Raw genomic sequence first — 15228 nt, forward strand, 5'->3', positions numbered from 1 at the left:
TTGCCTAATAAGCCAAGTTTTCCTGAATTAATATATTTTCTCTAATTTTTTTGTTATGAAATGATAAAGTTACCCATTTCATTATGTATGAGGTCAATTTTTTCTTATTGGAGTTAAAATTAGCGTAGATATATGAGCGAACCTAACCAACCCTACCTAACCTAACCTAACCTATCTTAATAGGTTAGGTTAGGTTAGGTGGCCGAAAAAGATAGGTTAGGTTAGGTTAGGTAGGTTAGGTAGTCGAAAAACAATTAATTCATGAAAACTTGGCTTATTAGGCAAATCGGGCCTCGCATAGTAGGCTGAGAAGTGAGTTCTGGCTACTAGGTACGACATATATATATATATATATATATATATATATATATATATATATATATATATATATATATATATATATATATATATATATATATATATAATATATATTTGTATATTTTGGTAGCAGTCTTTCCTGTAGACATATATTATTAAATATGACCGAAAAAGTAAGATTAATAATTCTAACACGAATTTTCTCAATCTTTCTTACATTTCTTTTCACTGTTGGAGATAATTCAAAAATCAATTCTCCAAAATTCATTTTTATTTCTAGTCTGACGCGACATGAGCGTCAGACTAGAAATACAATACAATACAGTAAAATATGCCTCAACAATGCCTCCCATGCCCTTGCGCCACCTATAGCTCTGCTGTTCAACAAATCCCTCGAGTGTCATACCTTCCCTGATATCCTTAAAAAAGCAAGAGAAACGCCAGTTCATAAAGGAGGTAATCCGTCAGACATAAACAACTATAGACCAATATCGAACCTACCCATACTATCAAAAATATTTGAAAAAATTATCTATAAACAGCTCTACTCCTATCTCGTAAAATTCGACATTCTTAGCCCCTGTCAGTTTGGCTTCCGCTCTCAAAAGAGTACCAACGATGCAATTATTAGTCTCCTTGATATAATTTACTCAGCTCTTGACAAAAATGAGTTTCCAATTGGACTCTTCATTGACCTGAGAAAGGGCTTTGATACTGTTAATCATGATTACCTCTTAAGTAAACTCCATCATTATGGAATCCGAGGCCATGCACTGGACTATATCCAATCCTATCTTAGTGATAGACACCAATGTGTAGCCATCAATAATATAATCTCTCCCATTCTACCAATAACTGTTGGAGTGCCACAGGGCAGCATCTTGGGTCCTCTTCTTTTTCTTATATATATTAATGATCTGCCTAATGTCTCTAACATTCTGAAACCTATTTTGTTTGCTGATGATACTACCCTCATCTACTCCCACCCCAACCCACATACACTAAATGGTGTTGTTAATAATGAACTAAAAAAAGTCCACTTATGGATGTCAACCAACAAACTAACACTTAACATAGAAAAGACCTACTACATCCTATTCGGAAGCAAATCTACAAATGCAATTCAACTTCAGATTGACAATGTAAACATTAGCAATAAAAATGATGGAAAGTTTCTTGGCATATTCCTAGACAAGAGACTCAACTTCAGTACTCACATACAACACATAACTAAGAAAGTCTCTAAAACAGTTGGTATACTCTCCAAAATCAGATATTATGTTCCTAACTCTGCTCTCATCTCTCTATATTATGCACTAATCTATCCCTATCTCAACTATGGTATCTGTGCATGGGGTTCAACCACTGCTAACCACCTCAAGTCCATCATCACCCAGCAAAAATCTGCTATCAGAAAAATATCAAATTCTGCTTTCAGACAACACACAGCCCCCTTGTTTAACTCCCTAAACATGCTAAACATAATCTCACTCCATAAATTCTCTTGTGTCAACTACATTTACAAAACCCTGTTCTTAAATGCAAATCCTTGTCTGAAACTCTTCCTGGACAGATGTAATAGGACCCATTATCACCACACCAGAAATAAATATCTCTTTGATATCCCCAGAGTTAAACTTAATCTGTGTAAACACTCTATGCAAATAAAGGGACCCAGTTTATGGAACTCACTCCCTACTGAATTGAAAAGCTGTCCAACTTTTACATCATTCAAAATCAATACTAAAAAGTACCTAATTTCATCTTCATAGTTTTTCACTTTTTGCCTTAAAATTGCACTGTATCAATTGCTACCCAATCTCCCAACCTTTTTGTTCCCAATTTGTACATCTTTACCATTGTGATCATTGCTGTTTTCTTATATGTGCTGCCAATCTGTTGTATGGTGTTTATAAATCTTGTTTATCTGTATCTTTTGCTACCCAGTCTCCCAATCTTTATGTACCCAATTTGAACATCTTTACCATTGTGATCATTGCTGTCTTATATGTGCTGTCAATCTGCTGTATGGTGTCTATTAACCTTGTTTAAATTACTAATCAAGCTGTCAATGTAATCAATCAGAGCTTTAATATAACAATATGCTTTAATATACCTACTTATCTCTCTCATCTCATTTTTCTCTTGTAATGTATCTTTATCATTTATCAATTCTGATTGAAATTACCTACTTAAAATTATCTGCTAGATTAAGGACCTGCCCGAAACGCTGTGCGTACTAGTGGCTTTACAAGAATGTATATACTGTACTATCCAATGTATTCTCACAAACCCAATGTACCTTCTTGTATATATATAAATAAAATAAAAAATAAAATAAAATATGAAATCTCATCACCATTATAAAATGTTACATGAATGTTAGTGTTGAATGAAGACAATTATGGGATACAGTATTTGCAAGACATGATCTCCGATATGCTGAAATAAATTTTTTGTGCGATATTCTCAATTTAGAAAGCCTGACAGATGGCATGACTGCATATTTCTTGGTTCATTTATGTCAAATATTACCAACATGCTTTTAATGTGATTTCAGACATTTCCTGTGTTGTAGAATATAGAGTATGAGGGTGTGTAGTAGGTTCCTATGAGGCTCTGTAAACTTCAGGTTACATCCGATACTTTAAATGGTAAATACTGTACCTTATTTGAACATAACTGACCAGATTTTGTTACTCAGGTCAAGTGAATAGCACAATAAAGGCTTTATGCATTGTATTATAATGTGTAAAATGATTAAAAGGTGTCAGCTTGATGATGAGTTGATGTTCCAACACCCAGGGGCAGTGTGTGTGTGTGTGAGATCCACCACCCAGGGGCAGTGTGTGATCCACCACTATATTAAAAATATCACTAGTGTAAATGGAGTTGATGTACAGTATGTGGAAATTTGTTAGTTGTTCATCAATTTGGCATTTTAGACATTTATAATATATCAGGCCCCACCCGAGTTAGTTCGTGCATCGCATCCCTGACCTACATTATAGGCTCTCAGCAATTCAAATACTTTTAATTTCTAATAGTTTATATACAGTAATTATTTTTATGAGCAATATTGTTCAAGATATGTATAATTGTGTAAGAAAATGTGAGGGGTAAGTATGTTGTGCTATGACACAAAGTGCAGCGAGTCCCTTTTTGAACAAGATGTTACTCTATAGGCACTAGAAGCACACAATGCACTGCTCAATGCCATATACATTATTTACGTTATGTAACAACCATAATATAAAGAATAAACTAATTCCTAAAACTTGTTTTTTAACTTTAGTATATCAGAGCTGAATCTTTTCTTTTTGTTGCACCGTGTAGGGAATACAGAACAGTAACCATTTGTTACAGCAGGGAGGCCATGCAATATTGGTGTTTCCTCTAATGCCCTCGTAGAAACTGCTGCTAAAGAGTCCGTTTGTGTTTGTTCCATCTAATAGGAGCGAATTTCTTATTTAACTATCTATCCTGTCATTGACAGCACAATCTGCAACTGTTGGAGAGATAATTGTTTAGCGGTTACATATAACAAATTACTTTATGTTCATGCTTCACTGGCGATGCTCCCGGAATGTTACACCGCTAAGCTGTGTCGTGACTGGTTAGTGCCTCCGCTCTACAGGTGAGATTATACGATTGTACTTTCAAATGTGACCAATCTGAGTGGCCTTCCTCCTGTCAAAGAAGCAGGTGGGAAACTTCTCTGGCTAGGTTATGTATTGGCCACATATGATTAGCTCATGAGCACTTAATGGAACAAAGACCTGCACCTTACTGTCAGAAATGCATCACCCCACTAACCAGTGCTCACCTCCTTGTAGAATTACGTGATTTTCAGGATGATCAGAAATTTTGCATTCCCTATTATGTTTGATTCATATGATCCTTAATATAATCCTGTGAATTTAATTCCTTTCTTGTCACTCATCCTAAGTCTTTATGCTTTTGTATTGGCATCTAGAATGATTTCTAGGAACTCCTAAATATTTTGTAACACAGTGCAATGTAGCTTTCCTGGCTTAGTGGTTTCTTTGAAACTATTTACTTTAGGAGGATATGCTGCTTGGTGGCCTAGCGGGACCTTTTAGTTTCTGACATTTGGAAACAAAGTTGGAAACATTATAATCAGTATTACAATTAGGTTTACTGAACATGTGAGGTTGGTGGTGTAGTCTTGCAAAGAATCAAAACCTATACTGATTACATCTATCATTGAGGGCTAAAACTCTGGAGTCCCGCTTAAATACAGACTGAGATTGCAACTGTATTAGTATGTAATCTGGTTTATTATACCACTTCTAACATAAACTAGTACTGGAAATGTCCACAAAGAGCTAATGCATTTTTAATTATGCCTATATTTAATTATTTCAAACTCGAACCAATGTAGAGTATACAAATACAAACTAGTCGATATCCTTGTGCCTTTATAACTGTTCATTATTGTTATAAGACAGTTGCTTTATTTTTAGTGACTTCCTTATTTAAGTTTGCAATATAAAAGTTGACACTATTCAAAACATAAAAAATGGAACAACGAAGGATTTTGAAAAATGCAAGCCATTGCATATGTATATTATTTCATTCTTCTATAAATATAAATTATAAACACTTGGCTACAGAGCGCAGTCCAACAGAATGTGAGAGTTTGACAGCAGGCCACTTGTGGGCCCCACACTGGTCCAGCTGACCTTCAGTCCTTCTGAGCTGTAGCTGGAGTTTCACACTGACAGTCCGAGGGAGTTTTCCAGGCACTCCTTATTTATCCTGGCTAAGGTGGTGAGTAACCAATCCTCACTAGTCAGGTTATGAGTTCCCTCCGAGAGACAATAATTGATTTTTATTAGCCAAATTGCAAGTCTCTAAATTTGTAGATGATCAGTAAATCTTCAACAGTCAAGTTACAATCTCTTATTGACTGAAGTTGAGTAACTGATCCCTGATGGTTAGATCATGAGTATCGAGAGGTAGTAAGGAAAAATAACTAGTCCTCTCTGGCTAAGTAGTGTCTCTCTTATCTAAAATTTGCTGTGTTGAAGCATCATTTACAGCTCAAAGTTACTGATTTATTTTAAGTTTTAAGTTGTGAGATAGAGCATAACCTAGCCTCAAACAGTTCAAGTTTGTTAAACAAAAGGTGAATCTGGAGTTGAACCAAGAATAATTTGCATAAATTATTTCATTGTTATATACTTTGCTATAATACACTCATAAAATAATTTATAACTTCAGTATATTTCAGAAATTGAGTAAATTATGTGAAGAGGTTTTTTGCAGATGCAGTTTCCAGGTGGATAATTAAAAAGTGAAATTATAACATTTAATACTGGTCATAGGGATTTATAAATTATTGTATTATGATTGCATTCACAATGACTGTGTTTAACTAATAAGGATCTTGGCAGATTCCTATATAGAAAACAATCCACATGTGTTTCACTTTTGACGCACAACGTTAGCGGAACCTCATTTCATGGTGTGCATTATTTACAGCCTAATAAACACTAATATTGACAAAAAAATAAATATGTAACAAGATAAAACATTCTTGGCCTCGGATGCAATTCCATCAATTTTATGTGACAGGCAGTTTAAAAATCTATCATTTTTCTGGTGTAGCACAGAAGGCTCAGCGGTAGGTGGAAGATAAGCCTCCCCCTATGTCACCTTTGGAAGCACTGTTTTCAAAATTATAATGTTACCAAAAGAATTTTACTGTAATGGCCTTTCCACACATTATGTTAACTTTCTCCAATAAAGTCAAAGTGTCATCTTCAGGTTTAGCTCGGTCAGTCCTGGCACAATCTGGCCTGTGTGTCTGAAGCCACATTCTGTGTGACTTTAGGGGCAACCATATGTGGAATTCTCCTGGAACATCTCACCCACAGTCTTACACACTGGATAAATATACTGTATGTTGAGCAATATGTCAGACAGGTTTATAATGACTTACCTTAATTTCTCTAAAATCATTACTTTAACATGGTGGGGAGTTGTGTGCTTTGCTCTAATGGCCCAAAGGGCAACTGAGTGATGCTTGTGAAGCGCCCTTTCTGACCAAAAGATATGAGACAAACTAATGTTTCATTTTCCAGCAATAACTCCTGTGGTTTTGTTAGGCAACTGAACTCTTATCTCCTTTGGATTGTTTCATTATGACAAGAAGTCTGGTCAAGATTGTTAATCCAACAGATTTGATGAATGCTGTATTGTGTTTATAAGACACCAGTGACAGTTATGGTACCAGACACATTCTTTCAATTAATATACCAATCATCCCTTGATTTTTATATTCTAGCCTGACAGAATTTTTTCATAAATATAAAGTTTTAACATCTTTCTTATTGTAAAACCTAATCAATATCTTAACTTCCTAACAGCTAAAATTACAATAATTGATGATTTTAGTGCAGTATGTAAGATACAGTTGATATGTTCCAGGAAGATTCCATTTGAGCTTTACAAATTTCTGTACTGTTGGTTGATTACTGTTGATACAGATACATACATTGACATATCTTACTACTATTATATATGATGGCACAGGGCAGCATAAGTAAATGATAGAGTGAAGGTCAACCCAGTACCATCAGCACTTGACATTTATCAGAAACTTACCTATTGATGACAGTTATTTTAGACAGGCTTGGACAAGAAGGGCCATTTTAGAAGAGTATCCATTAAATGATGCTTATGGCAGACATATAGGTAAATCTCAATGTTTAATGCTGGTAGAGGTCTGATGATACTCTAGTATCTTAACTGATAAACATACTCCAAGCCAAGCACCTTCATGAGGTATTGTATGTCAGTGATAAGATCTCTTAACTCCATATCTCACACAACTTCTGTCCAACATAACCTCTTGTATTTATCAAGATCTGTTCTGCCATGTAACTAGAATTTAGGTAATTTTATTAGATAATTTTTGTTTAACTTATTACCAAGTGTACCAGAGAAATGGTAGATTACTAGCAGCCACAAACAGTATCAAAGAAATACTCCTTAAGCTACTTCCAGAGGCTCGTACTCTTGCTACGAGGAGCCTTGGTGATGTAGACACTTCCAGAGGCTTGTACTCTTGCTACGAGGAGCCTCGGTGATGTAGACACTTCCAGAGGCTCGTACTCTTGCTACGAGGAGCCTCGGTGATGTAGACACTTCCAGAGGCTCGTACTCTTGCTACGAGGAGCCTCAGTGATGTAGACACTTCCAGAGGCTCGTACTCTTGCTACGAGGAGCCTCGGTGATGTAGACACTTCCAGAGGCTCGTACTCTTGCTACGAGGAGCCTCAGTGATGTAGACACTTCCAGAGGCTCGTACTCTTGCTACGAGGAGCCTCAGTGATGTAGACACTTCCAGAGGCTCGTACTCTTGCTACGAGGAGCCTCGGTGATGTAGACACCTGCACTGAATTCCCTAGATTGTCATAACTTAGAAATTATTAGAAAAAATATAAGTTAAGCTAAGATAATTTGTTAATTTTCTGGACAGAGAAAGTAACTGAATTTAATAAAATATTCTACTATGTAATTTACATTATGCATGGATATTTGAGCAAAAATTAATTACAGTAATTTGAAAAATGTTTAACATTTGCATTACCAAGCTGTGACAATCAAGAAAATTTAATGTTCAAATTCTGTATCTCCCTGTAGGTCCTCTCCAAGCAAAAAATATTTTGTATTTATCAAGAAGGATTTCCTGAATCTGACTATCAGGCACCTAAACATTAGTGCCTAACAATTTTGCACACAACATTGTGTTGGTACATGTCTAAACTTCTGATACTGTAACTGATATTGCTATTAAAACTTTAAGGTTTATAAAATTAATACTGTACTTATCCATTGCAGTCCATTATAAGAAGCAATAATAATAATAATTTTGTTATAAGGTAATTTTACAGTTCGTTAATGGAAGGCAATATAATACAAAGGTCACCTAAATAGGTTGAGAGTTGATCCTCTTAATAGAGAAGATAGAATACAATTGTAATCCAAAACTATAATTTGATAATGAGCCCTTGAAATTTGTGGTAAGTAATAAATGAGAACACTGTACTTATCAAGAAAACAGAAACATTACTACTGTACATCTTTATGCCATATGTTACAAGGGTGAAGTGATGTGGTTCATATGAGCTGGGCCAGCTATGTTGAGCATCTATATATGATCCAATGACCAGCTGTGTAGGTGACAACTGCCTCATCTCTGACGAGACCTTGTCTCAACAAAGGTGTTGACATCAGTATTAACCTAGTTATATGACATCTTTACACTTTGCACTTGGTGTTAAAGAAATGATGTATTTTAATTGTCAAGGCATTGTTGAGCCACTATTTAAAGTTTCAAGATGAAATATCTAACATTTTATATTTTCTTATGGATCCTTATGGATCAGAAATGTGTTGACCATGTAATTTACACAAACACCAAAACTCCATAATATCCAACATAACATTTTGATTAACAGAGTATGGACAAGGTAACATGAGATTGAACAATTTGTGTAATAATGAACTGCCTAGGAATATTTCACAGATGGTTCCATTATGCACTGTCAGATATTATGTATATATTGACTAACTGGACAACAAGGGAATGAGATCATCCTTTTGCAGGTGATAATACAAAATTATTATCCAAGTTGGAGTTCAAAGTCAAAAATGTATCGTATGATCATGTACCCGCTTCTCTGCCGTGAGGACCAAAGACTTGGTCCGACTATAATTACTAGTTCTCTTATTCATAGTGGAGGAAATCTTTGTATCCAAAATTTTATTTCATCATAAATGTAACGTATTTACATTATACATTTTATAATTTACCATTTTAAAAAGTCTGTAAAATTTGTCTAGTGTGTAGAATATATATATTGAGTAGTGGTACAGTAAGATAATCTCCACCATGTACACCAGGATTAGCTACTCACCGAGCCTTAAGTAGCACTAGGTTGAGCTCATCTTGCAAGTTTTGGGAGTAGAAAAACTGAGCCGTATTACAACAATGCATAAGGCTAAGATCTGCTAACCCTCAGCATACTAAACATTCAGCATCAACAAGATGGTCTATATTCTGTACAAGAAGACAAAGGCAAGGATTATTAAAAAGTTTTGCAATAAAAAATAAACTCCTAATTATACAATTATCATTGGTAAATAATTGTTAGTGACTGGCCAATGATTGCTGTTCAAAAGTCACTCGCACTGAAGTGTTTCCTCAGCATAAAATACTTAACAAATCTGAATTGAGACCGAGAACATAATCAAATTTATATAATAACAATGCCATTGACTTCACAAATATCAATCAATCTATCATCAGTAACAATAAATTGTATGTTAATTCACAGTTTGAAATTTGCAATATTGAATACTGCAACATTTGTAGCATTGTGTGATAACACGACGGGGCAACAGTTCCCCGTCCAGATTATTCATCTCGGGTGTACATATGTTCCTCCCCCAGGATGTGCCTCAACCATTAAAGGACATTTGACAAAGAATACATCTGCTGTACGGCACCCAGGATGTAGTTCAGCCATCGAAGAACACTTGACCCAGTGAACCCCTACTATATTTCACCTGGTGTACATCTGCTGTATAACACCCAGGATGTAGTTGAGCCATCGAAGAACACTTGACCCAGTGTTAACACGCTGTGCCTCATCCAAGATGTCGTTCAACCACTGAGGGACATCTGATGCAGTCAACAATACTGTGTGTTTAAGAATCATGAATGAGTAAGTGGGTGAATGTGTATCATTGACAAGGTCTGCGAGATAACATCACAAGTACTGGATGCTACTCTTACTGACCACATATGCACTGGAGCAAGCTTGGTGAATTTGCTTGCTGGATGGGATAAGTTAACTCTTGGCATTTGTAGATTTTCAACTTGGCCATTTATTAAATGCATATCAAAGAATTTTTTTACAAAGCACATTTGCTTTGCACTACAGTATAAACATAAATTGCTTGACTAATATTTCACTCAATCTAGATCACACAAAGTTCTTTGAAGAAGCTTTCTCACAAAAAAATTCAGTCACTTAATTTCACTTATTAGACGAGATTATTTGTTCTATTCTAAAATACAAAATATTTAAAAGTACATTATTGTATCCTACACTTTGAAGTTATAGAACTGATTTTTCAACACTTAGGAGTATCCGCATTTGGTTGCAGAGGAAACTTCTTATGTTTCAGGTCAATAATGATTCCAATTTGGTGCCGTATTTGAGAGCCACTCGAGTAATTAACACACTGAGAGTGCACTTACCTGCCCTGGTGCACTTGTTGGTTTGTCCAGCATGCTGGCAGCATTACCACCACATGAGTAACAATGGCAGCATTACCACCATATGAGTAACAATGGCAGCATTACCACCACATGAATAACTATGGCAGCATTACCACTACATGAGTAACTATGGCAGCATTACCACCACATGAGTAACAATGGCAGCATTGCCACCAGACACCACATGAGATGGCAGCATTGCCACCAGACACCACATGAGATGGCAGCATTACCACCAGACACCACATGAGATGGCAGCATTACCACCAGACACCACATGAGATGGCAGCATTACCACCAGACACCACATGAGATGGCAGCATTACCACCAGACACCACATGAGATGGCAGCATTACCACCAGACACCACATGAGATGGCAGCATTACCACCAGACACCACATGAGATGGCAGCATTACCACCAGACACCACATGAGCATGGCAGCATTACCACCAGGCATCACATGAGCATGGCAGCATTACCACCAGACACCACATGAGCATGGCAGCATTACCACCAGACACCACATGAGCATGGCAGCATTACCACCAGGCATCACATGAGCATGGCAGCATTACCACCAGACACCACATGAGATGGCAGCATTACCACCAGGCATCACATGAGCATGGCAGCATTACCACTAGGCATCACATGAGCATGGCAGCATTACCACCAGGCATCACATGAGCATGGCAGCATTACCACCAGACACCGCATGAGCATGACAGCATTACCACCAGACACATGAGCATGGCAGCATTACCACCAGACACATGAGCATGGCAGCATTACCACCAGACACCACATGAGCATGGCAGCATTACCACCAGACACCACATGAGCATGGCAGCATTACCACCAGACACCACATGAGCATGGCAGCATTACCACTAGGCATCACATGAGCATGGCAGCATTACCACTAGGCACTACAATACCAAAATTATTGACAAGTTTGATCTAAATATGAATGTTTGATTTCAATGTGTGATGGTAACATAAAAATGCACTTAGCTCATCAATTAACAGTTTCTGACATAAGTGAGCTAAAAGTGTATTAATCTACTTGAGGGATCAATTGAGAAGTGATTGTTTAATACTTTGCATTTTTGTGTGAAATTTTGAGTTATAGCTGTGTACTAAAAAATATTAGGAATACTATTGTGTATTTGGGTATACATTATGTATGCACACATGAGAAGTGTGCATGTGTGTATCTGTATGAGTGTGATTGTACATATACATTGTATATATTTTGCACAGCATATGTATTATTACAGACACTGTTTATCTTCAGTTCACATATCAAAATTGTTATGTCTTATAGAAAACTTGGCTCACCTACAGCCCTACTTGTGATTTTCCTAAGGTTTACCCAACTCCCAGTATCACCAAATGACTTTTTCCAGTAACAAACATGTCTATTATCAGTCTTGTATCATCATCTGGCACAAGAGCCACTCCTGACACAAACATGTGGAACCATCCTGGGAGACAACCTGAGCTTCAGGTCAAACACTGCATCATGGAGAATTCTTTGGCAAGTGGATACGACGCAGGGACCTCTATGCACTAGATTTAACGCCATTGTCGTGCTGTGCAGACATGAGGCCAACGAATTATGCCCAACAGAATCCTCTTAGGCACCTGTCTTCGGAAGCAAGAGAGTGCTGGGGTTGGAGGGGAATGGGAGGGTGCTCATACCCAGTCAAGACATTAGACATTAAAGCGGTGTGCACGATAGACTTCAGACAGTTTTTTGTCAAGAGGTACGCGATCATCATAAAGGGAGGGAGCCTGCAGGATGATACCAGCTGTGCCCACCAGCACTGCCAGAGTAAAGATCCAGAGAAAAAGACGGTCCAGCACCATTGCTACATACTTCCAGTCCTCCTTCACCTGCAATATTCAAAAGGTGTCATTAATTTTTTTAGTTGTAATTGTCCTATTACAGTATGACCTCTAGGGATATCTTATGGTTTTCCTGTACAAATTTTTTTTGGGGGGCAGGGGGGAAGGTGGGGGGGCCTCCTTGAGTTAGCATTCACTAGTTTGAGAATGCCCCCTTTTATTTACTTGAATCTTTAATACCTGTATATAAATTTGAGCCAAAAGTATGTCAACAATTAAAATTGACCAGTATAGCCCGATTGTATTTTTATTATTGTACAGTATTTTTTTAATTTCAGTGATTTTTTTTTAAATCCTCAACACTAATTTGAATGCAATACCACCTACATAATCAACAACTAAGACTCATAATTCACTTATGAAATAATTTTTTAGTTATTTGAGAGCATAGCCCAAGTGCATCTGTTTTGTGTAATATAGTCGACTTACCCAGTATATAACAGTGTAGTTATGTTGTTATATGAAAAAAATGAAAAATGTTATATGAAAAATGTCCGATATAAGCTGATTCGCATAGGGGAAAAATAAGGTTATGTTCTTGGAAAAAGAACATTATGTTCTTTAGAATCCCTCACTTAATATAGTGTACATGTTTAGGGTGAAAATTGGTGTACTGTAGATGAGAGTTGGTGGCTTTGTGACTGGAAATGTAAAAGTGGGTGGTGGTAGTAGTGTGAGACGCAGTATGTAAGTGTAATTACTTAAGTGTGTGTAGTGGGAGGGGTGGGGGGAGGTGGATCTGTAAGTACACATATATGGTTTCTGGGAAGGTCAGGTAAACTAGATGGAAGGCTGACCTTGGTGGAGTCCTCCTTCAGTCTGGTGTGTTCAGCAATAAAGTTGACACACCAGCAGGTCCGGTGTACCTCGGGGGAGCAGTGTGGCAGGGTGTGCTGGAACCCCGGTCGCAAGGTGGGGCTCTTGTCAGAGTTCTCCAAGGTGTACGACGAATCCTCGAGGATGTTTGTCGCACCATGTATGCGACAAGTCGTTGAGAATGGCCCGTCAGTCATCCTGCTAATACAGTGCCAATATTACAACCCATCCTCCTGGAATGATTGTACTTATAATAAAGTATTTGGTGCAAAGTACCAATACTGTATGTAGTGATGGTCAGCTGTAAACCACTGTTTATACTATTAACTTCATAGAGTGCAAACTTAAACATTCCTAGACTTAGACTAGCACATACATGTACTGTATTAGGCCACTGATAGCGTGTACTGGGCCTAGGATTGCTAGCAGAGGTCAGGTCCTATATGCTGCTGATAATAATAATAATACAAAATTAGGGTTGTCCAAATTCAATAATACAAAAGTATACTTTGTGGCGGTCCATCACTACATATTGGTGCTCTCCACCAGTTACTGTCAGTACTTTTATTTCAGGAGTGTGTACTGGAGACTAATATTAAGAGGAAGCTGAGCATCAGGGAGTGACTAGTTGTTGCCCTTGAACCACTTGCACTTTCTCCAAACACAAGTAACATTACGTACTTGTAATAATAATAAACATTAATAACTATAGCAGTACTGTGTGTATCGATAATAATAACAATGCCAATAAAATCAAATGTAAAAAAATCTTAGTGACGTTGCTACTTACGAGAGGACGTTGCTTCCGTGGACTACGTAACACGCTGTCTCAAGGTAAGTGCCACTTACAGGTCATTCCCGGGGGGCTGCAGGTATCATAGGTGCTACTTAGGTAAAATGTCATTCCAAAAGCCTCTAGGTAGCAGAGTGACTTGGGGGACGTGCTACTTACAGGGTAGAAGTTGTTCCTGAGAACTACGTGTAGTATGGCTTCACAGGGAAGGAACTACATACGGGAAGAGGTTGCAGAGGTTTCAGGGCAGCAGAAAGCTTCTCTCTCAGTTGGTGTTGGAGGATGTGAGGTCTGGCTCCCAGGGTACTGTAGCACTGTGGTCCGAGGCCAGCTCAGACCGCTCAGGCCAGCACACCTGGGCTCAGTCCTCTGGCAGGATAGAAACACCTGACCCAGTTACCTAACACCTGACACTAAAATAGGTACTCGGGAGTTTAACAGTCGTTGAGAGTTGCATCCTGGGGAAAGGTCAGTAGTTTCAATAATTCGTTTTGTCGGGACACGTTAGCCTGGTACTGAGGTCATCCCCCAATGTCGAACTACTGACCCCTTCCCAGAATGGAACCCTCCTCAACAGCTGACTAATTCCCGGGGACCATTTCCTGCTAGGTGAACGGTGGCATTAGGTGGTAGGACACGTGCTCAACCATTTCTGTCCCGCCCTAGTTGGCTTAGGGGAACTTAAATATCTCTGAGTGCATTCTTCCTGCCTCCGATCACAGGAATTATAACAAAACTTGCTCCAAGATACTCCATACAAGGGAGAGGAAGGGAACTATCAGGGGAAAGTGCCAAGCCATTACGACTATATAGCACTGAGAAGGGGTCAGGATAAGGATTTGGGATGGGACGGGGGGGATGGAAGGAATGGTGTCCAACCACTTGGACGGTCGGGGGATTGAACACCGACCTGTACGAAGCGAGACTTTCGCTCTACCGTCCAGTCCAAGTACTGCATACAAACAACACGGTGTTCCAAGGTTCTGAATGCAAACAACACAGCCCTCAAAGGGTCTCCATACAAAGGACAGTGCTCCCAAGGGTCCGTATACAAACAACAGTGTT

The 15228-nt window shown here is 38.0% G+C and overlaps 2 protein-coding genes across 4 annotated transcripts in view; one reads left to right on the forward strand and one right to left on the reverse strand.

Annotated features, from left to right (window-relative positions):
- The window catches only part of LOC138356090 (uncharacterized), a 252268-nt gene that overhangs the window by 24628 nt on the left and 212412 nt on the right, over window positions 1-15228 (forward strand). The gene's annotated exons all lie outside the window — the stretch shown is intronic.
- LOC123775373 (nicotinic acetylcholine receptor alpha4) overlaps window positions 1-15228 on the reverse strand; it is a 147212-nt gene that overhangs the window by 19334 nt on the left and 112650 nt on the right. The window contains exons 11-12 of the mRNA XM_069311764.1: window positions 13352-13568; window positions 6952-12542 (exon numbers count right to left, since the gene is read on the reverse strand). Coding sequence (XP_069167865.1) covers window positions 12360-12542; window positions 13352-13568 — 400 coding nt within the window. The 3' untranslated portion in view covers window positions 6952-12359. The remainder of the gene's footprint in view (window positions 1-6951; window positions 12543-13351; window positions 13569-15228) is intronic.

This window comes from Procambarus clarkii, chromosome 70, assembly GCF_040958095.1.
Source record: "Procambarus clarkii isolate CNS0578487 chromosome 70, FALCON_Pclarkii_2.0, whole genome shotgun sequence".
Classification (NCBI taxonomy): domain Eukaryota; kingdom Metazoa; phylum Arthropoda; class Malacostraca; order Decapoda; family Cambaridae; genus Procambarus; species Procambarus clarkii.